Below are 27,857 nucleotides of genomic sequence, written 5' to 3'. Positions count from 1 at the left end.
CTAGGAGGAGTTGTTGCTGTCCCCTGAGACAGCTGCATCCTCCAGAGGCCGGTGTCGTGAGTTGTGCCTACTGACCCTTGGAGGGCTGACGACCCTGGCATTTCAGAGGATCGATAAAAGGCCCCCTCTCCCCAGTGGGTCTGAGATCCAGCTGTTTCTAAGAGAACCAGCTGGGGAGGAGTGAGTCTGCCTGCTCGCTGGCTCTCTCTTACTGTTCAGCCTGCACTGGCTTGGTTTGAATCAACAAACACATAATGGCTTTTCAAAAGAAGTGGTGTTTTCTTTTCATGTTTTTGGCATACAAACCGTATTCCACTAAGATAGGCTTATCCGGAAAGGGAATCAAAGATCTGATCCAGTTTATAGAGTGAGACCCTGGTCTTGAAGCACCTGAGGGGGTGAGAGATAACTGCCCTTTTCTTGCTTTACTTCCAGGAGTAAGGAGAGGCCGCACCAGATGCCCGGGCTCAGGCGTAAAGGAATCCTCAAAGTTTCTTAATTTGACTTTGGGAAAAATTTTCTGCGATTTTCAGCTTAGAGATGAGAATTATTTTGCTTGTGAAAAATTTGTCCCTAGAGAAGGGAAGTAGTTACCACGGAGAGTTCCCTCCTACCCTTCAAGTCGGCTGGACCCCATCTGAGCAGAGCCTCAGTCAGGCTTCTGCTGTTTCCCCCAACCTGGGGAGCCATAAAATTTATCTTTCAAACCAGGACACTTTGGGGAGTGAAAGGGGCCACTAGTAATCCCCCTGGGGTAGCAAAGCCAACGCTGGGCTGTAGGGTTGCCCTGTCCTGTGGTGGATGTCCCAAAGACAGGCTCTGGTGACCTGTCTGTGACATCTGGGTCAGGCTCTGCAGGTTCAGGTGATGGAGGGACGCTTGTCTCCATCTGTGTCCCCAGGTGTTTCCCTTCCTCTTGCAGGAAGCCTGTCTGAAAGATCCTTCCTTTTCTGTGAACCGCAGCCTGGGTTCCCTGCCTCAGTCTCGGTCCTGTGTTTCAGATCCAGGCAGTTTGCCTCCATTAGGGATTAGCAAATAACCCAGGAGACCGTGGGTGTTTGGCATAATCTGGCCCTAAGAAATGACACTTTTCAAATATATACCCAAAGGGGAACTTTATTTTATTTTTATTTTAATTGAAGTATAGTTGAGTTACAATTTTGTGTTAGTTTCAGATGTACAGCAAAGTGATTCAGTTATACATACTTGTATATCCTTTTTTCCAGATTCTTTTCCATTACAGTTTATTACAAGACATTGAATATAGTTCCCTGCGCTATACAGTAAATCCTTGTTTATCTATTTTGTATCTGGTAGTGTGCATCTGTTAATCCCATACTTCCAGCTTATCCCTCACCCCCTTCCCCCCACAGGGGGACTTTACAAGGAAGGTGAGCTCATGAAACCCAAGGGCTGGGTACCTTAGTCGGCCCATGAGGGTCAGAATGTCCTATGGCACCCAGGCTGCCATTTGTCTGTATTTCTGTCTGTCTGTCTCTCTGTCTGTCTCTGGCTGCGTGGTTTCCTATCTCTGCTTGTCTCTGTACATCTGGTACCTTCTGTCTCTCTGTCCGGCTGTCCCCTCCTCCCATTCGTGCACGTACGTCGTGGCTGCCCTTACATCACATGACCTTTCGGATGCGGAGCCCACTCTGGGGGTCACGTGGTCCTTCCCCATTCCCGTCCCCCATCCCTGGGGAGAGAATCTGATTGGCTGAGCCTGGCATCCGAGTTGGTTCCCCCTGAGTCAGCGTGACCTGTCGAGCAGGGTCACCTCCTGCAGGAGGGGGGGGGACGTGTGACGGCAGCCACAGTCCACACATAAGCACTTTGTATGGTCTGAGCACTTTGGCGCAGCCTCTCATTAAATTCTCACAAAACCCTTGTGGCATAGGTTCTGTTCTTACCCCATTTTATAAATCAAGAAACTAAGGCACAGAGAGGTTAAATAGCTTGTTCCGCACCACACGGCTGATGAGCGGCTGAGTCAGGAAGTGAGCCAGGCAGCCTAGTTCCAGAATCTGTGCTCAGTCCTGCTTCTCTTAAACAGGCAGTGTTAGGATGCCCCATTTTCATCTCTTTGCCCTTTTTCTTTTTTTTTTTTCATTGATAAGTCCTGTACTCAGAGATAACCGTGGCTTACTATTTGACATTTATATTTTCAGTCTGTTTTTGGTACATACACATAAATTTAAACAAAATTGTGCTATCACGTTCTATATTATAATTTTATTTATAAATTTTATTTTTATTCTATATTATAAATTTTCCGTTTAGCAACATATTATTCAAATTTTTCTCATTTTTTTCTAACATCTTTCTTGGAGTGTACTTGCTTTACAGTGGTGTGCTAGTTTCTGCTGTATAACAAAGTGACTCAGGGCTTCCCTGGTGGCGCAGTGGTTGAGAGTCCGCCTGCCGATGCAGGGGACGCGGGTTCGTGCCCCGGTCCGGGAGGATCCCACATGCCGCAGAGCGGCTGTGCCCGTGAGCTGTGGCCGCTGAGCCTGCGCGTCCGGAGCCTGTGCTCCGCAACGGGAGAGGCCACAGCAGTGAGAGGCCCGCGTACCGCAAAAAAAAACAACAACAAAAAAACCAAAGTGACTCAGCTCTACATAAGCATATATCTTTTTACCCTTTTTAGTACCCATACATTGGGCACTGAATGTCTGTTCAAGGACTAATTGATGAATGAACAAGTAAGTAAATGAATGCAGGTGGGGAGGACCAGGCAGAAGCACACACGGGCCCTTAGGAAGTTAGGAAATAGACCATTTTCCAGCCCTGAAAGCTTCCTCCAGCTGCTGCTTGTCCAAGTACTGACGTGCCTGTTTTCAAACTACTCTCTCTTTCCATCCCTCTCTTTTTTGCTCAGACAAGAGTGAGAATGGCGAGGCATATCAGCGGAAGAAGGCAGTGAGCACCGACCTTCCAGAGGGCCCAGCTGCCCCCGCGCCGTCTCAAGGGAGCCCGGTGCCACCCGGCGGCAGCAGCTGGAGGAGGATCGTGCTACTCATCTTGGCCATCACCATACACAACATCCCAGGTGAGGTCTTGCCCCGAGCGGTCCAGCCACGGGTCTGAGGGTGAAGTGACTCTGTCAGCTCAGCTGCCTGGCTGGAAAAGGGGCTTGGGCAATCGTGAGGCTGGTCCTTCCTTGAGGGGGCCTGGGGGAGGGAGTGCAAAGCTTTCTTGAGTTTATTTTTTGGGTCACCGGCTCTGGATTGATCACTGCGTGTTAAAACTTCTGGTCCCAGTTACCACAGACAGTTTCACTCCAGTTTCCACCTATGAGTTCCTTTCTTCACATATTTGATACTAAGTCGTTTGGGCATAAATTCATAGCTGTTGCCTGATCGCTGTGGCTTGCACCTCTCGTAAACACAGAGTGTCTCTGGTTCTTCTTAATCCTTTTTAAAAGTATTGAATTCAGTACGGTTGTACACTGATGTTTGCCTTACCTGCTTTCTTCACGGGGACATCTTTCTGAGATGTCGTCACCGTTACCACGTCCAAGCTCGTACTGCTCACCATGTGACAGGTCAATAAATCGAGAGATGAGTCGTTGGGGTGAGGGATAGCGACTTTATTCGGAAAGCCAGCAGACCGAGAGGATGGTGGACTCGTGTCCCAAAGAACCATCTTGCCTGAGTTAGAATTCAGGCTTCTTTTATACTAAAAGGGGAGGGAGTAAAGTCAGACATTTCCTGGTTCCGGTCAGACTCCGGAGGGGATGTGTTAATTTCTTCCTCCCTGCAGCCATTCACAGGTGGGCCTGGTCAGGATGTCTCCTCTGAGCTAAACAAAGGTATTTTCATGCCCATTACCTGGGAGGCAGGGTTCCCAGAGATGGGCCATTACGTATAATTTGAGCTTATAGGCCACATCCCTTTAGTGGTGAATTTGTAACAGAATACAAAGGTTCTTCCTTATTACATTACCAGTCCTTTCCTTTTTAACATTTTGGAGTAATTTGTTTTGTGTCTTTGGATTTATTTTAATCGATTGGTGTTCTGTTTCAAAAATAATATGTTTTATATGGAGTAACTAGAAAAGAAAGATAAGCGTAAAAAAAGAATAAAGATATTATTAAAAAAACAAATTGAGAAACCCTGAGGATCTCCTTGGGTTACATTGCGGAATTCCAGCTCTCCTACTTAACTAACTAGTTTATCTTGACAAATGACGTGAGCTCTCTGAACCTTGGTGTTCTCATCTATGAAGTGGGGATAGTGCTACTACTGAGATAACTGGGATTTTATTTACAAAGTGAACTATACCAATTTTGATAATTAAAGAAGATTATATATATATGCAGTCTATACAGTACCTGGGCCATTTGAGCATTTGAAAAGTGGTAGCTGTTCTTAGCGTTAATAATACTCCTGACTCCTTCAGTCTTGTGTTCTTAAACATTCCGATCCATCTTTCATAGTTTTGGAACTCAAGTCTGAGTGACAACCTTGCTCAGGGAGCAGCCCCAGGTGATATATTATCTGAGTCCTTGCAGAGTTCATAATGTCAACCTGTGACCCCAGTGCAGGAGCAAAGACTGGACTAGGCATAGCTTTTGCGAGAGGCACCTGTTTCTCCTTGTAGCTCTTATAGATGTTGCTCTGGTATCTTCTGGCTTCAATACTGTGGAAGCGAAGGCCACGGCCAGACCGAGTTTTTTCCCCTGTGTGTGCCTTGATAGCCTTTTGCTTGTGCAGTGAAGACTTCTTTTGGTCATCTTTAAGGAATGAAAATATCAATATGTTGTCTGTTGCAGTGTACATATGAAATCTCTCGGAACATCTTGTCTAATCACTCAGCTCAGATCTTCCTCTAGATGAGAAGCCTTTTCCTCTCTTATTTCTATCCTGATCTTAGGAATTTCTATCATAGGATCGTATAGGCCAGTTTGCTGCCAGTTTTTGTCAGCATCTGTTTCCCTCTCATTTTTCTCTTGGCTTTTTCCCTTTGGGTTCTGAGTCAACTATTTTGGTTGTTTTCCGAGAGCTTGCTATTCCGTATGTCTTGAGATGATGTCTTACGTGGGACCCCAGCACACAAATCTGACCAAAGTGGATTTGCCTGGGTGGAAGGATCTGGTCATACTCACCCCCAGTATGTTAAAGAGCTCATCGAGAGACCAGGGTCTCTGCAGAGGGCACAGCTCCAAAGCCTCCACAGTCACTTTCAACCTGTTAAATGCTAATCGTTCGAGAAGAGAAGTTACTTAGGCCGTCTTTTCAGTCATAATAGTTAGGGGCTGTCTTTCTGCCATTTAAGACTCCTCCTTTAACCAGCTGAAAAAGAATAAAGATCTAAATGCAAATAGATGTGTTTCTGAAGGCCCCCGGGGCTCAGTCCCAGAGTCTCAAGCTTCTAACGTCAGTCTAAAGGGAAGTTCACTCGCCCACCGTTGCCTTCTGACAGCTTCGTGCCTTTTGATGAGAACCGTTTCAAGAGCTTGTCTGTCGCCAACTTATCTTTGAAAAGGTCTCTTCTTTAGTGCTAGCCTTCATGGTTTATTAAAAATTTAACTAGAGCTTTGATGTTCCCCGAGTCTCTGGGTTTAAAGGTAGATTTTCACAGCAACTAAATGGATAATGGATTTTTTTGAAGTTTTTTTGTCTTGGCGGGTTCAGTTTTGTATGTCCTGGGGATGACATTTTGTTTAAAAAAACCTTTTCTTTTAATGTAGGAGTTAAAAGGAAGTCTTATTAGCGCGTGTGCTGTCTCCCAGAGGTTTCTGGAGCGCGAGGACCCACACGCAGACATGAGCACACACCCAAGGCACTTGGCTTCATATTTTAGACACGTGTGCAAGGATAAATGAGTCCTGAAACTTCTGTGATTCACAGTCCCCCCAGGAATCTGCTAAGAGCTGTGGACCCTCTCGTAAGAGAAGGTTGCACGGAAACCAGTTACCAGGCAGTTTGGGGTATTCACAGATCTCACAGTCCACCCACGGCTCCAGAGCAGGAAGGAACCCCTGCTTTAGAGAAACAAACTGTCCAGCCGTGCAAGGACTTGAAATGTTTCAGGAGGAAAGGGTGATGCCCGATGGAGGCCGGCAGACGTGAGCCCTGCTCACCGGCGAGTGGTGGGTGCAAAGGCTCCCGAGGATGGGGGGGGCTTCCGCCTTCACCAAACGTTCCTTCTGTGGCTCGGCCCGGGGAGCTGAGTCCTTTGGAAAATGATCTCCCAAGGAAACGGCATGTTTTCTGTGAAAGCAACCCCACTCTGTAGCCTTGGGAGCACACTGTCTCTTAACGGGCTCCTCCTGCCACGTCATACAGACTCCTGGGCTCGGAGCCTTCCAGGGATTTCCGGGCTTTCGGAAAACAGGCTTCCTTTCTGTGTCACAGTGGAATTAAAAATCAACCAGCCATCGAGTTCCCACTAATCTCTTTTCATGAGTAGCTTATGGTCTTTGTACATGAGAAGCTTAAATTTAAAGCTTAAAGGGATTCTAGAACTTACCTCATTTAAGCACTGCTCCATCGGAAAATTTGGTGGGGTTGGCAGGGAGGGGGGGACGGAGGGGAGGAGGCGTGTGTGTTAATTATCCCTGTGGTTCCTTCCAGCTATGGCATTGGATGATTCGGTGAAAAAGAAGACAAGTAGTACATTGTTAATTTCATTCAGTTCACAGTGTTCATCACTCCTTCCTGGGTGACACCTCCCTGTATCCTGTGTCTGCCTCTGTCGTGATAGTTATCACTCTGAATGCAGTTATTTGAATGTATCTGTTTCCCCCCATACATGGAGCTTCTTGCAAGAAGGCCTGTGCCGTCTAGTTTTTGGAACCCATGTTACAGTTCACATTGAAGCACATTATACATTCGGGCTCCGGGGATGGCTGGTGCATTCGGGGACCTGGCCTCCTTTCTAGGAGGGGAGTCAGGTGTCTCAGTTTCCTATCCACCTTGGCCGCCAGGTGGGCTAAGGGACGCATTTAACTTCTGTGGGTCTCTGGGATACGCTGTACTTTGCTTGCTGTTTGACATGACTCATAAAAGTCCATAGAAAAAGAGGCTGGGTAAATCGCACACTTTATATTTTCCTCTCATCAGAGCCAGGGGTCAAGTTTGCTTTGCTGGTTGTGACTGTGATGCAGAGAGAGCTGGAGGTCACTGCCTGTGTCTCTAGAACAGCAGGACAGTTGATTTTAATTGTTTGGCTTGTCCTCCTGACGGCTCCTAATAGGACCCCATTTCATGGCTTTAAATGAGACGCTTGACGTTCTCATCCGAAGTGATTTTGTTTGAGGGAACAAAACCCCACAGATTTATACACTCATATGTTAACAGTGGTTGGTTATTCTTGGGCTTATGGAGTTACAGGATTACGGCTGATTTTTATTTCCTTCGTGTCTTGTGAGATTTATAACTCAACTTCTCTATCATGAATATGATTCATGTGATCAGATAAAAATGGTTTTTGTTTTTATTTTATTTTTATTATTGAATTATGGTTGATTTACAGTGCCTTTTCAAATAATTAATTAATTAATTTTATTTTTGGCTGCGTTGAGTCTTCATTGCTGCACTTGGGCTTTCTCTAGTTGGGGCGAGCGGGGGCTACTCTTCGTTGGGGAACACGGGCTTCTCATTGTGGTGGCTTCTCTTGTTGTGGAGCACAGGCTCTAGGCGTGTGGGCTTCAGTAGTTGTGGCACACGGGCTCAGTAGTTGTGGCATGCGGGCTCTAGAGCGCAGGCTCAGTAGTTGTGGCTCACAAGCTTAGTTGCTCCGCGGCATGTGGGATCTTCCCGGACCAGGGATCGAACCTGTGTCCTCTGCACTGGCTGGCAGATTCTTAGCGACTGCACCACCAGGGAAGTTCCTACGGTGTTGCGTTGATTCCTGCTGTCCAGCAAAGTGATTTAGTTATATATATATATCAGCCTCCGTGGTCACACTGCATCCTTTTCTGTATCTTATCTCCCCCTGCCTCCTTCTTATAAAGACCCTGTGACTGCAGTGTGGGCCCCACCCAGGTAATTGGAGTAATCACATCTGCAGAGTCTCCTTTGCCAGGAAAAGGTGACACTCCCAGGTTCCAGGGGTTGTTGGTGGCCTGAGCCCGGGCACTTGCTTCGTCCTGCCGTGGTCTCCACATGCTGTGGCTTTGACAAGGCTGCACTGAGCGTGTGTGGAAAGGAGCCAACAGCTCAAAAGGAGAACTTACTGAGTCTTCACTTTCCTGGGGCAAAGAGTGAATAGAAAATTCTACTGATAGCCATGAAACTTTCCAGCGAAAACCCGGATGCAGCAGCCTCCGCTTCGCATTGCTCTGCTCCCAGAAACTGGAGGGACCTTTTGTGCAGCCAGACACCCAGGCTCAGTCAGTGAGTACGCTGAGCCCCACTCGAAACCACAAATCACTGGCAGGAATACGATGCCCTGATGACACCGGAGGCCACCGTTCCCTGGGGCCTTTCGAAGCTCCAGACGTCAAGTGCTCCACGTACATGATTTAGGTATTTGCACCCCTGGTTTACATTTTAGCAGCTGAGACCCAGAGAGGTCAAAGACCGAGCTCACGGTCACACCGCAGGTCCCGGTAGACCGTGATTCATGCTCGTCTCTGTATGCCGCCTCCAGTCCGCCTGTTGCCGTAGGGAGCTCCGTTGCGTTCCTTCCGGTGGATCACAGAGCTTTTCAGCCGTGATTGCAGAAGAGTTCAGCAAGTGCGTCTCACTGTTTGGAGCTTGCCACGCCAGGTGTTAGCATCCGTGATGGTCACTCCTGATGCCGCAGGCTCATCTCAGCAAGGAGATGTGGGCGGAGGAAGCCTGGAGCGGAAGCCGCATCCCCGCCAGGGCACCTGCCGCTGTGGGCTCCCTGCACATATGTGTGCGGGGTGAACACGGTGTAGCCCCCGACACACCCACCACCACCGCCGTCAAGCGAGGACGGTCGGGACTCCCAGGCAGACGGTCACCGCTTCAACCACGTCAAGGAAGGAGACGTGGAGGGAGGGGCCGAGCACAGGATTTAGAGTCAGAAAGGCCAGGGCTTGGACCCTGCAGCCACCAGCTCTACTAGCTGGGTGTCCCTAGGTAAGATTATGGGAGTCTCAGTTTTCCCAGCTGTAAAACGGAGATAACGTCTATCTTGCTGTTCAGTATTCAGTGAGGTGACAGCATGACCACAACCGAGGCCGCTCCCCGTGTTGCCTGCCATGTAGCGCAGATCACGATGCCCGGGACACAGTAGGGCCCGAACAACGTTAATCTCCCTCCACCTCCTCCGGGTCCCCACGCCCCTCCTCCCACCTACTTTTGGCTTCCCTTTGCTCCCCAAAGATCGTTCAGTTCTGGTCTCGGTGGTCTCGAGTGGGACCATCTCAGATCACTTTGCTTTTCGCCTCCAGGAGGTTACATGTGAAGATGCGTTTACTCCAGGAGTTTGGAAACACTGTAATGTTCTCCTGTAATTATCCGATTCTCAGTGGGGAGCCTGACATTATAATTAGCGCAGGCTCCTGTGTGGGGTGACATTCTGCTTGGCATATTGTGCTCCTGGGCGTGTGCCGTAGCAGAAACTCGTAGCACGCTCCCAAATCAGTCTGTTGGGTTTGAGCGTGACAATTGGCGGCAGAGACACCCAGAGAGTGAAATCGCAGCTCTCGGATCCCCGCGTGATCCCTGGAAAGCGACTAGGCGACTTTTAGATTCACCATCAACTCTGGCCCCAAGGCCAGCAGACACACAGATGCCTGTGCCCTACTCTCTGACCTTCAGATCAGGAAGGCTACATTCTAAGGTTGCACAAGGATGAGGGTTTGAAATTGAGACCCATTTCCACATCTCCTAGGTTATATCCTCCTTCTACCTGTTATGTAAATTGAAGAAAAAAGTTAAAGCAAGAGAATTTGAACCTATTTTTGTATCAGGACTCAATCCAGTCACCTCCAGTTGTCTTTCTACTATGGCCAGGAAGATCTTGGCTGGAACATGGTTTGCGTGAAGCCCTTTTGGAGGTGCACTGCCCACAATGCCAGCTACTAGCCATGTGGACAAACACAGGGTTTAGAATCAGAAAGGCCCGGGCTTGAATCCTGGAGCCACCAAATGTTCTACTCTTTATTGATCAGAATTAAAGAAAATGCAGAATCTAGACCCTCAGTTGTACTTTGCCACATGTCCAGTGCTGGAGAGCCGTATGCAGCTATGGCCGCCATATTGGACAGCAGACAGAGAACAATTCCACGATCACAGAGAGTTCTGCTGGCTGGCGCTGCTGTTGGATGGACCGCATGGAAATGTAACTTCACCAATTATTCAGAGCCTACCCAAGCTTGCCTTGGGACGAGTTTTATTTAGGGAAGACATTTTGTTTCCTGAGATGGTTTTTCTCAGTCATGGGGTGTGTCAAAAATACGTTATGAATAAAATACTTAGAGATCAAAACTTGCAAGTGATATATTTATTGTTTTAATGAATTAAGGGTGGCACAGGGTCATCCCTGTGGCGCCGTCATTCTTGTTCCCTTTGGTTCTGATCTGGTTTTGTGGGGATGGCACAGGGTGAGGGCGGCTTGTGCAGGGGAATCGTGCTGCAGGCTTGTGTCATGTCCAGTGTCCGGGGGCAATGGGGGGCTGCTCCCAGGTCAGCTAGTCACGCTCTCCTCTGGGCGTGATGTGTTGTCTGCGAAGAGACACACACCCATCCCCCGAGCAGGGCGACATCATTGGTCTGTGTCAGCTTAGCCCCTCACAGAACAGCCGCTCCTGACTCATCCTGGAGTTTGAAGAAAGGACATTAACTGTCACATGAAAATCATCGTGGCATTTATGGTCACATTTTTGCTGGGGACATTGGCCAGTTCATCACCCAGTTCTCTTAAATAGTTATTTCAGAATGCACCACCTGGAAGAGCTTTGTCTCCCTTGTTGAAGCGATACCTGTAATTTCGTGTGTGTACCTTTTCCTTCACCCTCTGCTGCCAGGAAGCCCAGAGGCCCATTTGCGGCTGAGATGAGAATGAAATGTATTCTTCTGGTCTGATTCTCTGAATTCTTCTCTCACTTTACAACCTGTTGTTGTTCTGCACTTTTAACCCATTTCAGAAGGAGGTAGGTTATTAATTGGCACAAGTGATTTTATTCCATTGTCACTAGTCTTCTGTGTTCTCTTTCCTGGTCACAGATTATATATCTAACCCAGATACGTGGCCTGAAAAATGCTCTTCTCTGGTTGTAATGGGCACCAGAGGAGAGGTGAGGAAGTCATGTTTATAATCAATCAGCAGCAGTACTTTCTGGATACTTTCTATATATGGAGCACCGGGATCCCCCTTGTCCAATAGAAGTATATGCAAGCTACGTATGTCATTTTCAACCTTAGAGGAGCCATGTTAAAAAAAATATTTAAAAAATCAGGTGAGGGGGCTTCCCTGGTGGCGCAGTGGTTGAGGGTCCACCTGCCGAAGCAGGGGACACGGGTTCGTGCCCCGGTCCGGGAAGATCCCACATGCTGCGGAGCGGCTGGGCCCGTGAGCCATGGCCGCTGAGCCTGCGCGTCCGGAGCCCGTGCTCCTCAACGGGAGAGGCCACGGCAGTGAGAGGCCCGCGTACCGCAAAAAAAAAAAAAAAAAAAAAAAAAAAAAAAAAAAAAATCAGGTGAAATTGGTTTTTAAACTATATTTTATTTACCCTAAATTAGCCAAAATATGATCATGTCAACATAGAATCTTTATTTTTAAAATCGAGATTATTTTACGTTGTTCTTTTTCATGAAGTCTTTGAAATCCAGTGTGTATTTTACACTTCTGGCACATCATTTTCTGGGTGATTCAAGTAAAATGTCGTCCTACTGCAAAAAGATTTTATACTTCTTCCGTTTTCAAATTTAAACAAATTAATTAAAATTAAATTATTTATTTTCTCCATCATACTAGCCAAATTCCAAGTGTCTTGTAGCCACACAGGGCTAGTAGCTGCCACTTTGTTTTTTTTTAAATATTTACTTAATTTATTTTGGCTGCACCGGTCTTAGTTGTGGCATGCGGGATCTATAGGACTTCTTACTTGAGGCACGCAAACTCTTAGTCGCGACATGCATGTGGGATCTAGTTCCCTGGCCAGGGATCGAACCCAGGCTCCCTGCACTGGGAGCGTGGAGTCATACCCACTGGACCACCAGGGAAGTCCCACAGTAGCTGCCACTTTGGATGGCACAGATGTAGGTGCTCCCAGAGGTACAAAAAAGAATGCAAGGCGGTCCTTACTTTGAAAGAGTTTGCAATCCAACAGGAGAAAGTTTATACACACATATTATAATACAGTGCGGGATGAATCGATTCTCACAGGAGGTCAGCAGAATCAAGACGAGCTATCAGTGCAAAGGTGTGATCTTTCTTTTGGTTCAGCGAACATCGAAGACTTTGAAGATGGTGCATAAAAAGTCATATTTACTGTTTAAAGAGTTGTGATTGAGCCCAGACGTTGTAGGACCAATTGGCAGTGTTTGCGTCCACAGTAGAGGGGATGAGAAGAGGCCCTGCACACCGGCGGGCAGGAAGGCTCGAAGCCACTGGCTGGCTGGACATCAGGTTGGTCTCTTTCTTCCAGGAGTTAACGAGGTAACTGGGAGGTAATACACAGGCACAGCCCTGACCCGCCTCCGTGGCTGCGGGGCAGATCACCTTACTGTCAGCAGTCACCTTTTCTGCCAGAATTTTATCACTTCTGCTCTGTTCGGTTGGGCGGCTCCATCCAAGCCCGAGGCTGCGTGAGAAATACCTTCAGACCCTTTCCTGCCCCTGGAAAAACCACCCAGGACGGCACCCCCGTGCCGTCTGCCGCCATCCTCAGTAATGGAAGGTATGATTGTGTTGCTACCTAACAATTCCAGAGTCCCCGCTGGCTTTGCGATGACCTTTGACATGAGCTTGATTTGTCCTTGCTTCCCCTGTAAAGAGAATGGTGCGTTTCTAAAATATTGGTTTATAAAAATACCCAGCCCCTTCGCGCTAGCCTGAGAACCCTCCAGGGAACCGTGTCATCTTCTGACGAGTCTGTCTCTCCCCTGTTGAGTGACCTCATTTGTTCAGAAGCTGTAGCAGGTAACAAGTTTAATCAATCGATGACATCCGAGGTGCAGCTTAATCGATTGATAACATTTGAGGTGCGTACTTTATAATGGCCTCAGTTCATTCATATTCATATATGCTAATTTTAGTGCACATTAATTATGTATTTAATAAGTCCCTGTTTATTCCATTTTGTCTGTACTCCCTTGATAGCTGTTACGATGTGGCGTTGAAAATAATTAAAATGTTACTGTGTTCTGCAAATAACAGTTAACCAAGGATGAATCCTGAAATCAACCTTCCATTTTCTTTTCCTTTCTCTGATTAAGTACAGCGAGTGAAATGACAGCGAGTGAAATGACACCTAAATGTACTTCGTGGTCCATCCCTGCTCTCGTTTGTTTGTCTCCCTTTTCAGGGAGGTAATTGCCATTCGAACTCCCCGCTCAGCACAGATGTGACTTCACTTAACAACGTCCGTTGCTTTGGGCTCACATCTTCTTGGTGACGTGGAAACCACTTCAGAGGTGGTGCACTCAGCCTGGGGATTTGGGCGCAGAGAGGAGAAGATGCATGGCTCCTGACAGCATAAAGGTTGCCAGTTCAGTCTGTGTGAAGCCCCTTGGGGGCTTTCCATGAAGCCGAGCTCCCTCCAACACCTAGATTTTCAAGCCGTTTCAAACCACCCATCTTCAGAATCCCAACTCTTTAGAGACTAGATTTTCAAGCCGTTTCAAACCACCCATCTTCAGAGGCCCAACTCTTTAGAGACTAGCCACCCCCGTGGTCTGTGTTTTTTGGGTATTACCTGCCTGAAGGGGCAGCACCACATCCTCATTCAAGGTCTCGCCCTAATCAGCGGTGACTCTGCCCGCCCTTGCCCTGGTTGGTAGCTATTGTGAGTATATATTTGATCCCATTTCCTGTTGCCCCGGACCTTGTGCCAATGCTTGCCATGCCCCCGTGTCCTACAAATTACTCAGCACAGTCACTCCCCCAGCCCCTAATCTTCTCCTCCCACTGCTTGGTATTTTTCCTAACCCTGGAAGTGTCCCTAATCAGTTGATCTTTGCAGCCCCTGCTCGAGGTTTCAGCTCCACCCCCGGCAAAGCAGCTATTGGAAATGGAACTCAGATGAGGGCTTGACGGTGAAATCGGGCTTGTCTACTTAATAATTCCACTCAAAGGAGAACGAACAAAGACAAGAATCTCAAACAGATCTGTCATGTTAATGGACTCCCGAAAAACATTAATCAGAAAATAACTCACAGCTCCTGGGGACAAGAAAACTTGGAAATTGCTTTTGCATTATAGCAGTTTAGACGAGCCAAACCACGGATAAGTAAGAGTTAGGAATCAGAGTCTCTAGTTTTCATCTCATTTTGAAAATAACAGTGTGATCGTTACGTTTGACAGCTTTCCAAGGTGAAGGAAGGAAGGTGAATAATTCTCACCCCACCCCCTAGTTCACGGGTGATATAAGAACGAACTATGGTCGTGGAAATGAGCCTCCCTGAGACATAAAGGTACCAGGTAAATAGCAGTGATCCTGATTGTTGGACATGGCAGTGGAAAGTGCCGTTTACCGGCACCTTTGCCTTCCAAATCTCATTCCCTCTCAACTTCTGCGCTTTGCACTCATCAGCTCTCTTCTCTTGCTGTCATTAAAGTTCAGAGCTTTCACTTCCAGAGATTTTGTTCACTTGCTCCTCTCTGTATATTCTCAGAAACCCTGGCGCAGAGATGCTAGGGAAGAGGTGGGTTCATGGTGCCAGGGAAGAAATCAAAATCTCTGAATCCTGTTTTCAGGTGCGAACAAAGTCTTCTTAAATGTCAACCCAGCCACCCTTCTCTTTTTTTTTTTTTTTTTGCCGTATGCAGACCTCTCACTGTTGTGGCCTCTCCCGTTGCGGAGCACAGGCTCTGGACGCACAGGCTCAGCAGCCATGGCTCACGGACCCAGCCGCTCTGCGGCATGTGGGATCCTCCCGGACCGGGGCATGAACCCGTGTCCCCTGCATCGGCAGGTGGGCTCTCAACCACTGCGCCACCAGGGAAGCCCCACCCTTCTCTTTTAATCAAACACTTTTCTCCAGCCGAGCCGTTTGTTTATGAAAAGTCACCGTGGCATCTTAGCTTTCCTTTTTGTGCCCTGTGCTCCGGGGTCAGCCTCTCCTTCACACAGGGGCCACGTAGGGCTTTTCTGTCGGCCGTGGGGCGTGTGAGGGGGGAAGCCAGCTGATGAACTGAGTCACTGACCCCTGCAGAGGACAGAGGCATAAACCAGGGGAGGAGGGTGGAGACGTGGAATTCCAAGCGCCAAGGGCTCGAGGTGGGGGGGAATGCTGGGGTGTGCATAGGGTCTGGGGAGGACATTTGGGCCCGTTCACCTTTCCATGCTCCTGGGCCCCTGCCCTGTAAGGGAACAGTTGCTCTGCTCTGATTTGCTTGGTCCTCAAAGGCTCCGGATAAGTGCTGGGTTTTACCTCCTGGTAATTCTGAAGAGTACCCTGTTGCTTAGAGACGGGAGACAGTGCCGGGAGTGAAGATAAGGTTGTCAAGGAAACCGAGCCACAAATTCCCTTGTTTTCCTTCGGGTTGCTGGACAGAAGAGGAAAGGAGTTTTGCTCTGAGGACTGGAAGAAGAGAAGTAGCTGCTTCTGCTCTGTGCGTTTTTAACAAATTGATGTGTTATCCAAGGCACAGCTGAGTTAGTACCTGAGTTGACAAACAGGGCGTTGAGTTTTGCATCCTTTTTTGTTATCAGTGAGCACTTTCTGATACAGACGGAATTAAGCAACGATTTTAATCCTGATTTCTTATCAGACGTGTGGACCCCAGGACCGCCCCCGCCCCCCGCCCGCTGTTACACAACTTGGCTCTTGACTTTGGAGTTTTCATTTATTGTCCCAGCTTTTCTCTTTCCATGGGGGTGAGATGTTCTTTTTGGAGATTTCACAGCAGCAGCATATGCCCTTTTCCATTCTCCATCTTTGAATCATTTGCATGTTTCAGACGGTGGTAATCAATAAACCTAGATATCTTCCTCTGAACTCTGGTGCTCCTAATAAAGAAAAAAAAAAAATCCTCACGGCCATCCTCAAGGGATTCTTTGTCGAAGCCACAGAAGTTCACACCTGCTCTACGCTATTGTGTCAGCAGGCTGAAGAATTGAAGGGGGCCACATCCAGGAGTGGTACTTAAATGCTCCCTTCCCCCCTGGCGCGTTTAAGGCACAGATAAAGCTTCTTCAGGTCTCAGAGGTAATAATTTTAGTTGAGAGGGCCCCCAGGGCCATGTGTTCCTCTCCTTCTGTATTAGTCTCCTAGGGCTGCTTAACAAAGTACCGGAAACTGAGGGGCTTAAAGAACAGAACTTTATTGCCTCAGAGCTCCGGAGGCTGGAAATCCAACATCAGGGAGTCAGCAGGGTGGTTCCTCTGAGGCTGCGAGGGAAGGGTCTCTTCCAGGTTCTCTCCTTGCCTTGTAGATGGCCGTCGTCTCCCTGTGTCTTGTCACGTTTGTCTTCCCGCTATAAGTGTCTGTTTTATAAGGGCACCAGTCATGTTGGATTAGGGACCCACCCTATTCCAGTGTGCCCTCATCTTAGCTAATGTATCTACAACAACCCTATTTCCAAATAAGGTCACGTTCTGAGGTCCTGGGGGTAAGGACTTCAGCATATGGGTTTTGGGGGGCACAGTTGCGTCCATAACACCCTCCGTTCAGAGAGACAAGACAAAGGATGTTTACTCTGCCTCTTAAAAAGCCTGTAATACGAATATAAGCCAGATATCATTCATCAACTCAGGTGAGTATATTGATGGCATGCCAGTTAATCTGTAGCTGACACAAAGCTGGGAGGGACAGGTAATTTGTGGGATGATTACGTCATTAAAGCAAAAGATCTCAACACGCTGGAATTCCGATGGGCTCTAACGAGGTGGAAACGAGCAGAAACAGGGACCCAAGTAGATTCCTAAATGAGATCCCCCAAACACGTGATAAAAGCATACTCAGGAGGAAGAAAAAGAATTTGGGTTTTAATTCCATAAGAGACATAATCGTTCATTCAGTCACTTACTGGTCTCAATATTCATTGCTCACCTCCTCTCCGCGAGGCACTGAGGGAGCCTCGGGAAGCTAAGTCAACCCCAAGAAGTGATTCCCCTTGGGGCTTCTCCGAGTACCCAAGGGTGGAAGGCAGCTCCACACCCATGGGCCTGCAGATGAGAGTCTCCAGCCTGCTGGGCTAGAAACTCCAAGAGGAAGCAGTGGCTCAAATGACTGGACCTTTTAGGCTGGAGAAAGCAGATGTGGGTGATAGAATCTACTTTCCATCTTAGAGGGACCACCATGGCGAAAAGACTCTGGGTTCATCCTATGTTCCCTTCCAAACCGGAAGTAGAACCAAGGAGTGAAAGGTACAGGGGACTGGATGTTAGCACAGCTTAAGGAATAGCTTTTTCAGTTAGGACTGTCTAAAAATGAAATACCCTGGCTTAGCTTGGGAGGTCATGGCGTTGTCACAGCCAGCATCCACTGAGTGCCTGCTGTGTGCCAACTTGCTCTTAACATTTTCTGGTGAAAGAAAGCCCCGGATCTGCTGTAGTCAGCCATTCCTACATCTGCTATGACACAGCTGGCTCCCAAGAACCACCGAAGTCAGGAAATGCTCATGATCAAGATAACTGCTTCCTTCCCCAGGCCACAGAGTTCCTAGTCTGTTAGTGGATTAGAAGTGAATTTTTTCTTTTGGAAAAAGAACTCTCTTCTTCACATCTCTCTGCTTCAGCTTGGGCTGAGCCATGGTGTATGAAATCTAATCTCCGCTACCAGGAAATGATTACTTATTTGAAAGCTTCCCTAAAATCCATTAGGTGCTCTGCCGTATTAGTTTGGGATGATAGAGTTCGTGGCGATGCTGTTGGCACTTTGGGTGTTTTGGGGTTTTGTTTTTGTATTTCACGCGAGCTCTTCTCCGTGCGTGGCCAGCAGTGAGTGAAGGGATTAGGAGACCCGCTGCGACTGACAGACGCCTCTGCAGGTCTGGATCGCCCTCTCCACGAGCCTGGAATGTATCCTCCAACCCCTGCTGCTTTGCGTAATATGCTAGCTTTGCGCTCATGGATAATTTGCAGATGATCTTCAAGCGACTGTGCCACCGCTTTCCAAATGTTTTGCTTCTAATTAAGAAAAAGGGAATTGAATGTACTCTTGCCTGGCTAATTTTTTTTTTTTTTTTCTCCCTAGCACGGGGATGGGGGTGGGAAGAAAGAGCAAAAGAAATAGCGAAGAGATGTTTTAAAAAATAACTCCCCAATGCCAGCGATGCTCAAAGCTGTGTCTGGGAGTTTATGCCTGTACAAGGTGTAGGGAGCCCTGAGTTCAAGCCCAGTCTGAGGAATACGGTCGTGGAGATATACATACACTCCACAGCTGGAAGACCACTGTCGGGAGCTTTTCTCAGCCCACAGAAATCTTGTCAAGATGCTTTCGAAGGAGGCATGTGGGACTTTGAAGACCATGGTATGTAATCTCTCCAGTCGCCTTTCTGATTTCCCAATTAGGATAGGGGGTTGGCTGCCTACACAGAAAACCTCAAGCAACGGTTTCTTCTCTCATTTAAAAGAAGTCTGGAGACAGGCAGTCCAGCATGGGTACGGCAGATACAAAACAAATCCAGAGACACAGGCATTTTCTAGTTTTTTGCTTTGCATGTGGCTTTAAAGTTGCCTCATAGTCCAGGATCGCCATTGGAGCTCCAGCCATCACTCCTTTCTTCCGACAGTACCAAGGAGGAAAACTTCAAACTCTTGCTCTGCCTTCTGCAAAGTTCTAGTACACAGTGTGCTCTTGCTAAGAGAAGGGGGAGAACAGATATCGGAAGTCAGCATCAGCTCTGCCCTCAGAACCAGTGATGTGCTCAAGCTACCTCTTGAAAAGGGCCCCCCACTCAAGACCACTCCCTACAGTAGTGGCAGTGTGGTGGTGAAGAGCCCACTGGAGTCTGAATCCCGGCTTGGCCACTCACGAGTCTTCTTGGGCTAGCTGTTGAATTTCTTTGAGCCACCATTTTCTCTGTGTAAGATGGAGCTAGTTCTCTATGCCTTAGGGTGTTGCCACGGCCAGTGGTCTACTTTCCAAACTGGCAGGTCTCTGGTGTCATCTTAATGCTGTCCTCTTACCGTCGCCTCTTCATGGGCTTTACTGCCTCCCTCTGTCCTACCTGGGCTGCACCTTTCTCATGCGTTTCTTCTAGAACCTTCCGAATTTGTAGGGTAAAATCTTAGAATGGCTTTATTTTCACAGCCCTGTCTATCTAACTCCCCTGTTGATTCTCCCTTCCTGACCCCTGGGTGCTTTCACGAGCAGATACCTAAATTTTCCAGTAAGTTTTGGGTTGATGAGCACTTTCCTTGTCATGTTCAGTGCTGACGAGCCAGTCCACCGTAACTTCAGTGCCGCCTCTCCACCAAGAGCTCCTGGTCTGATTAGCCTTAGCGGCCTACAGTGGGTCAGAGGTGGGTGGTCTCTCTTTTCCTTGTTCTTTTTTTTTTTTTTTAACCCCCTATTTTGCTCATCTTGCTGGTTCCTTGCAGTTGAAGGAAGAGAGAAGGAAGAGGTAGGGAGGAAGCTGTGTTTGGGTGGCGGCTGCCAAAAGGTCTTCCCTGAAGGTCAGGGTTGTGATTCAGTGTTGGTGCCCTGAAGGCAGGATATTCTCAAGTGTGGAACCTTTATGTCATGGGGTCCTAACTTTGAGGGTGTCTTCTGAGCCTCCCCATGGGAATACCCACTGGTGGGGGCAGGGCTTCTTGTGATGACCACTCAGGAGTCCCCTTCACCCCCAGTGGTCCTCTCTGCACCGGTTCCACGAGAGTCAGTGTGCCCTTGTAGGTAGACCTCCGAGGGGTGAACCTTTACAGATTGTACCAAGTCCCCTCCCCTTGGCCCCTTTGCCCTCCGGAAATTCAGGCTACTCCCAGGCAGCCCCCTCTCCTCAGTCTGCCCCTGGAGTTCTCCTAGCCACCTTCTGCCCTCGGGACTCTTCCAGGAGAGTTCAGAGAGCAGTTCCCCCAGGCAAGCATGCCAAGCTCTGCAGGCATTTTCCTTGGAGCGGCCCCTCCCTTGTCTTGAGTAAGGAGACGTTCTTTCATCCTTTTACTCTGATAATTCTCTTCAAGGGGGCCCTTGAAATGGTTGTGCTCCTTGCTCCCCGACTTTCCTTGGGACCACTGGGGAGCAGCACAGTTCTGGAGGGACCGCTCCTCACTAAGACCTGCACAGAGCATCAGGCCCCTCTGTGTAGACTGGTACTGCCCAATAGAGAGAGCTTCCTACGGTGATGGAAATAGTCAGTATCTGCACTGGCCAATATGGTACCCACTAGCAACCCTGTTGGATATGTGGGTAGTAATCTTATTTAGTTTTAATTAATTCAAATTTAAATAGCCACACGTGGCTACCACATTGGAGAACACGGTTTTAGAACGAGAGGGTGATGCTGGTTGTCCTTGTCAGCAATAGTTCTGAGACCAGGGAAGTCCCATGATATGTCTCCCTGGGCCCTTTCAAGAAAGGCATCCTCAAACCAGCCTTATAACCAGCCATCGCCAACCATAAATAAGTAGCGCTGTCAGTGACAAGTTTTAAATGTTGGTTCCCAAAGCCACACTAGCAGGGAGATTGACTCTAGTCTTTATTAATGGGGTGTAGGTGTCCTTCCTTGAAGCCCCCGCTCTGTGCCGTTCCGCCCTGACCATAGGCATTTTACTCTTCAGAAGTAATGTTGGAAGCCATAGCTCTGGCATAGCTTTGGACCACCCGCTAAAAAGCTCATTGCTTCCCTGGCAGAAGAAATCCCAGAGGAGCCATAATGGGCTTTTGGCTGAGTGATCAGCTTCTGTTTTCCTCTGCAGGGAGTGCTTGGTAGATTGGATGCTGCCGAGAGTTGCAAAGGATTCTGGTGATATCCCTGATTATACAGGAGGACAGAACTAGTTCCAGGTTTTGATACTTGAATGCAGTTGACCTTAGTTCTGGTCCAGCATGATAGAGAACCATGCTCTTTTACCAAGTTAATCTTAGTACAGTGACAGTAGCAGAAAATTAAGTTTATGACTCAGAATGTGCAATAGCTCCACTTTTTCTAGTTAAAGGAAAGGGGTGTCTTATTAGATTTTTTAAATCTAGTTGTTGTTGTTTTTTTTAGGGTACTTAAAAACGAATACAATTCTATTACTTCAAAAGATAATTTAAAGTCCCACGATAGACCAGAAAAGAGTTCAGTGTCAGTTAGGATTCTTCGTTTGTAAGCAACAGAGGTCAGCTCTGGCCAGCTTAGTCATACCAAGGAGTTTATCAGAAGTATAAGGAGTGACTCAGAGAATCAAAAGGAAAACGGAATAGCCAGGCCTTGGAGGACCAAGAGTGAGACATCCCAATATCTGCAATGATAGATGTGAGCTAATGGACAGTCTCTTCAAAGGGCTGACACCATTATGACTCAGAAACAACTCTTTTCTGCCCCTGTATTGTTCAGCTCAAGGTTTAACTCTGGAAGAGAAAATCTGATTGGCCTAGTCTGGTGGGGTTTCTCAGAGAAAATCAGAGTGCTGTCTCCACAAAGAAGAGGTAGGGCTTCTGAGCACATGAAAACTGAGTCCCTCCCAGACACAGTGCTGCTTTAAAGACCGTCAAAATATTTGCAGACACAGGAGGAAGTTATAAGAGCAGACTTTGTATTTATCTTTGCAGTTTTTATCCATGTATCACACAACAGTAAAGTTCATCATGTAACGGGGACTTTGGAAATTATTTAGTTTACCCACTTTATCCAGATCGAGATGCTGGATGGCTTGTCCAAGCTTCCACAGCTGGCTAGTGGCAGAGATGGGACCAGAAGCAGGGCTCTGGAGCTGCTGGGTGGCCCTGCTCCTTACTACTCCACTCTGCCTCACTCATCAGCGAAAGCTTTTAAGTTGCTTGAAAGCACATTACCTTCTTGTGTTGTTAACCATTCCTTTTGCAATCTTAGAGTTGCAATTAAATTGCTTAGGTATCTTTGTAATAGATTGTATCCAACTCTAGACTCTAAATTCCAAGTCATGGCCACACACCCTGGCCTGGGCTGGGAGTGGGAGTGAAGCGGGGGGCATGCTTCCAACGTGGGTGTGTGGCCCCCTGCTGGCTTTGCATTGGGGCCAGGGCTTTCCATGACGGTGGCTGCTGGACAGAGATCCATGCAGGACTCCGGGGAAAGAACAGATGGTGATTCCACGATCCTATGATTTCACATTCAAACCTGGGGACAGAATAAAAATGTATCAGGACAATGTTTACAAAGAAACGTAGAAACAGGAACAAGGGCTCTGGCGTGGACTGCAGGCATTTGTCTCTAAGAGTTCATTTCGTGTGTAAGGTTGGTGAGAATGGGGTGTGATTGGTGAGGCCTGAGAAAAAGAAAGGCATCTTACCGGGGGCGGCAGCAAAAACACCTGAATCCTGGCTGAATCATCTTCACCTCCATGGTCCACCTCCCCTCCCCTCCTTTTAAGGCCACAGTGGGGAGCTTGGCGGGAGGATGAAGCGAGACTCATCCTTTATTCGATTAAATACCTATCGGGGTCCACTCTGTGCCAGGCGTGGAGATGCAAAGCTGAGAAAACTGATCGGATCTGCCCTCTAGGGTCTGAGGACTTGGCTGGGGCGGAGTCAGCTCTCAGTGGGTCTGTCGCCAAGCGATTGAAAAAGGACACCAGAAGGAACCTCGCCACGGGGCTTACCATCATCTTTTAAACTCTTCAAGCCCTGCATCCACGAAGGGAGTGGCATGCCACACCTGCCTAGCGCGGCACAGCCCAGGCGCCTCGGTAGCCTGTCGGGCTTCTTTGCCTCCCCTGAGTGTGTTGGTTTTCTCTGCCCAAGAGTTCATGCCCAAGCAGGTGCTGCAGATTGTGGATGCAAAGATGCTTCAACCCTGGAAAGGTTCATGGTCCTTAACTATTTATGCAAAGGCAGGGACACAGCCAGTGAAGTCTGCATTTGAGGTCACTTGCCAAGCCCTTGGCTCGCCAAAAGGCTGGCTGGAGAGTGTGACCCCGTCACAATATTTGCGAGCCCAAGATTCTGGAAGCGTTGCCCCTGCTGTACTGTGCGGGATGGAGCTGCACTGGGGGTCCTTAACCAGGGGCAGTGAGGCTGGGGGGCAGGTGCTTCAGGGATACAGTGTGGCTTAAAGCAGCACATGGCATTGAGATTGAATCTGCTGATGGGAAAACCAAATCCCTTGTTTCTGTTCTACAAACAAGAAAGGAAGACATCCCATTTTTTAAAAAATTATTTATTTGTTTATTTTGAATTTTATTTTATTTATTTATTTTTTATAAAGCAGGTTCTTATTAGTTACCTGTTTTACACATATTAGTGTATATATGTCAATCCCAATCTCCCAATTCATCCCACCACCACCGCCGCCCCGCCACTTCCCCCTTGGTGCCCATATGTTTGTTCTCTACATCTGTGTCTCTGTTTCTGCCTTGCAGACTGGTTCATCAGTACCATTTTTCTAGATTCCACATATACACGTTAATATACGATATTTGTTTTTCTCTTTGTGACTTACTTCACTCAGTATGACAGTCTCTAGATCCATCCACATCTCTACAAATGACCCAATTCCGTTCCTTTTTATGGCTGAGTAATATCCCATTGTATATATGGGCCACATCTTTATCCATTCGTCTGTTGCTGGGCATTTAGGTTGCTTCCATGACCTGGCTATTGTAAATAGTGCTGCGTTGAACATTGGGGAAGACATCCCATTTTTGTCTGGTAGAAGGGACCATGCGTTTAAAAGAGCTGAGGCTGGGTGCTTGCTTTTGCGGGTCCCTCAGGACTGCTCAGTGGCTTGTCCCAACAGGCAGAGGGATTCTGTGGACACTTGCAGTCTGGGGCTGGCTCATCTGCGATGGGGACTTTGACACATCCTTTGGGCTTTGGGAACACAGCCAGCTGACACATGCTAGCATCCTCTTTCCTGCTTCCCCCAGGGCATCTACAAAGCCTTGCCGGTTACAGTGCACAGTTCTCTCTTGTCCAACAGCTAGAAATGACGTTTCTAGCCCTTCCCCATTCCTTGATGTTGCATCTCTTCGCTCCCTCCCCTCCCCACTCACGCTGGCCGGTGTGATTTCAGGGCCGAGTTTATCGCCGGAGCCACAAGCCTATCTCCACCCCGGAGGGGAAATCCTCTTATCTCCCTCCCTGGGTTGTGTCTCAGAGGCTGCAGCTTCAGAGTTGAGATTCTTCCCCTTAATCAGAGCTGTACTCTGTTGAGAGTCTTCTGTGGGTCACAAAAAAGATTTTTCTCTTATCCTCACAGTGATTCTGCAGAAGTGTAATTCTCATTTGATAGACGGCTTGGTGTGTTTTGGAAGCATTTTCATCCGAATGTACGGAAACTCTTATAGAGTGTTTTATCTACATTGTGAAGTTTTTCAAAAATTTTATTGTTTTAAACAGCTTTATTGAGATATAATTGACGTACCATAAGATCTACCAGTTTTAAATGTACAATTCAGTGTTTTTTGTAAGTTTATAATTGTGCAAACATCCCTATAGTCCAAATGTAGAACTTTTATCACCCCCAGAGACCCCTCACATCCACACGCCTATGTAGTAAATTTTCTAACAGCTCTGTTGAGATATAATTCACATACCATACAACTCAGCCATTTAAAGTGTACAGTTCAATGGCTTTTAGTATATTCAGAGTTGTGAAACCATCACCCCAATCAACTTAAGAACTTTTCACTGCCTGCCAAACCCTGCACCCCTTAGCCGTACTCCTCCCCAGACCAGGCAAGTGATAATCTGCTGTCTCTACAGATTTGCCTGTTCTGGACGTTTCATACTAATGGAATCGTATAATATACGATCCTTTGTGTCTGCCTTCTGTCACCGAGCATAACATTTTCAAGGTTCATGCATGTTGCAGTCCGTGTCAGTACTGTATTCCTTTTTACTGCGGAATAATATCCCATTGCGTGGCACAGTAGTTTTAAGTGTCATCTTTGAGTCACGTGATGTAAATATACTACTCATTCTGGCATTTCACTTTTCTGCCCCTTTCATTCCCTGCTTTCTAAATTCTAAACAGCCCATCCCATTTCCGGAGCTGGCTTGGAGTACCCTCCCCGATCTGGACTCTCTGTTTTCTCCTTCTCAGTTCTCTATCTGCAAACAAGCAAATCTCTCTAACATCCCGCAAGTCCTTCTTTTGGCCCTGCTGTCCTTTTGTCTTCTGCCTCGCCCCTTCCTCCGTTTACTTGCAGTGTCTAGTCCCCTATCACTTCATGAAAACGGTTATATATTAATCTGTTGCCCCCCGGTTGCTAAGTCTCTTAGGTGCTTTTAAATTCTTCTGCATCTCCTGGTCCTAGTGGAGCACATCCAGTTTTGACTTTCTCCCCCTTCCTCATTCCTGGAGTACTTTCCATATTTGGCTTCCACTCTGCCCTTTCCTGGTTTCCCTCCTGCTTGCTTGCATTCACGTGATCTCTCTATCTCTCTCTCTCTGTCTCTCTCTCATGTATACATGCATGAACAATGCGTGTGCACACACACCCTTGCACACTCACACACACTCATTCATGTCCGAGTACACAAGCCAAACCCTCACCAATTCCTCTTTCCTCGACCACCAGCCAAGGCAGGTCCCCCACCCGTGGCCCCCTTCTCTCTTGCTTTGGCCTTCTCACACCCCCTCAGGTTTTCAACTCTTGTTGTCCAAATGCTTCTCGTGCTCTACATTTGGACCTCTCTTCTTCCTCAAGCTCCCCCTTATCACTTCAGTCCGCTAGCTAGATGCCGACATTTTGTCATGGACTGAATGCTGGTGTCATCCCCAAATGTGTATGAATTTTGAAGCCCTAACCGCCAGCATGATGGTATCTGGAGGAGGGGCCTTTGGAAGGTAATTAGGTTGAGATGAGGTCATGAGGGTGGGGTCCTCACAATGAGATTAGTGTCCTTATAAGAAGAGGAAGAGACCAGAGCTCTGTCTCTCTCCACCTATGAGGACACACCCATCAAGAAGGCAGCTGTCTACAGCCAGTGAGAGAGGCTTCACCAGAGCCCAGCCATGCAGATGCCCCAGAACCGTGAAAAAACACATTTCTATATTTTAAACCACTCAGTCTATGGTGTTGTGTTATAGCAGCCCGAGCAGGTTAAGACCCATTTGGTTAGGTTGGGGTGTTTCACACTTCACGTATGTAACCCAAGCCCATCGCACCCTCTCTCCACCAGGAATCCTTCCTTCTGTCAGTGGTAACACCAGCCTCCCTGGAACCCAAAGTAGACGCCTCAGTCTTACGTCCAGCCCCCTGCTTTCTAGATCTGCACTCCCAGTAGACGCCTCAGTCTTACGTCCAGCCCCCTGCTTTCTAGAGCTGCACTCCCAGTAGACGCCTCAGTCTTATGTCCAGCCCCCTGCTTTCTAGATCTGCACTCCCAAAGTCCCAAGTCAAGTCCGCTGCTCCCTCCCGTTCACCCCTGTGAGAGAGAGAGAGAGGGAGGTGGGGGGACATTACCCCCTTCATGCCACAGGGCACTCACTCCTAGGCTGCCAGGTCCTGGGTGCAAATGCTGTCCTCAAGCCTTCCACTCCTTGGCATGAAGCGCCCCCCGAGGCAGCCTGAGGAAGTGGTTATGAGCGTATACCTTGAAGCAAAGGACCTGGGTTTGGGTTCTGACTCTGCCACTAGCTTGGGTTGGATGCTTGATGTCTCTAAGCATCAGTCCCCTCATCTGGACAGTGATGGTTGCATCTCATGTGTTAGTGGCGAGGATTAGATGAGACCGTGTCTGCCAACTTGGCACTTACGAAGAGCCAGGAAGTGGACCCACTGGTCTGATTACGTGTACTGTAATCGATCGGCCTTCCCCAAGCCTTTGGCCCTTTTTTTCCAGCCTTTCCTGGAATAAACAGCACCGCCCATTCCCAGCACCCCATCCTTTAAAGCCCTTGTCTAATGCTGTCTTCTTCTTGCCTGATCCCTTTGCTGGAAGGGAAGGAGGAAGAAGGAAAGGCATTCAAGACCTCTCTACTGCCGGTGGCCGCCTTTTTCCTTATCGCAGTCAGTGCTCACAAACCCATTCTGCGGCTGTGGAAACTGAGCCCTGCAGAGGTTCCACATCGCCTCCCAGTAGAGTAGACTGCTGGGCATTCCTTAGGCACATCGTTGTTATTATTTATTATCATTCCCAGTAATATCAGTGATCCACGTGCTGCTTGGATCACAAGTATTGGTGCACATGTGAACCTCGCGTCTTCAATTAGGTCATGAACTCCCGGTGGGCAGGTCCTGGCTTCGTCTCAGGCTGTTGCAGTGCCCTGCGCATGGAAAGCAGAGCACACTCCTCATGCACGGGCAGGGACTCCCAAGCTGAGGCACTGTTCTCCGTTTGGGAGTCATCTTCCCCGAAGCACTGCAGGAATTTGGGAAGTTACTGCCCCAACTTTCAGGGGCTGCCACATCCCAGTGGGCAGCTCCGTTCTGACAACTCTTGTGTGAATCACTTATTTAGCCTGTGGCATCTGCCACCTTGCATTATATTGTCATTTACCCTTTCTCTCTCCCTGTGTGTGTGTGCACGCGTGCACGCGCTTTGAACATCAGGACGGGGGTGGTCACGTCTTTCTGTATACCGAGCACTTCCCGTATCTTGCACGCAGTCAGTGCTACGTCTGTATCGGGTATGATGCTGCGACGCTCTTGGGTCTCGGTGTGTGCGGTTTGCTCTGGACACTGCGTGTCCTCTCCA

At 48.1% G+C, this 27,857-nt stretch overlaps 1 protein-coding gene across 16 annotated transcripts in view; it reads left to right on the top strand.

The window, feature by feature from the left end:
- Nucleotides 1-27,857, top strand: part of SLC39A11 (solute carrier family 39 member 11) — a 411,490-nt gene that overhangs the window by 272,213 nt on the left and 111,420 nt on the right. For all 16 annotated transcript variants that reach the window (XM_060291082.2, XM_060291079.2, XM_060291072.2 and 13 more), the window contains one exon: nt 2,876-3,046. In XM_060291082.2, the coding sequence (XP_060147065.1) occupies nt 2,876-3,046 (171 nt within the window). The remainder of the gene's footprint in view (nt 1-2,875; nt 3,047-27,857) is intronic.

Source organism: Globicephala melas, chromosome 20 (assembly GCF_963455315.2).
Source record: "Globicephala melas chromosome 20, mGloMel1.2, whole genome shotgun sequence".
Classification (NCBI taxonomy): Eukaryota; Metazoa; Chordata; class Mammalia; order Artiodactyla; family Delphinidae; genus Globicephala; species Globicephala melas.
This window is presented reverse-complemented; position numbering and strand designations above follow the sequence as displayed.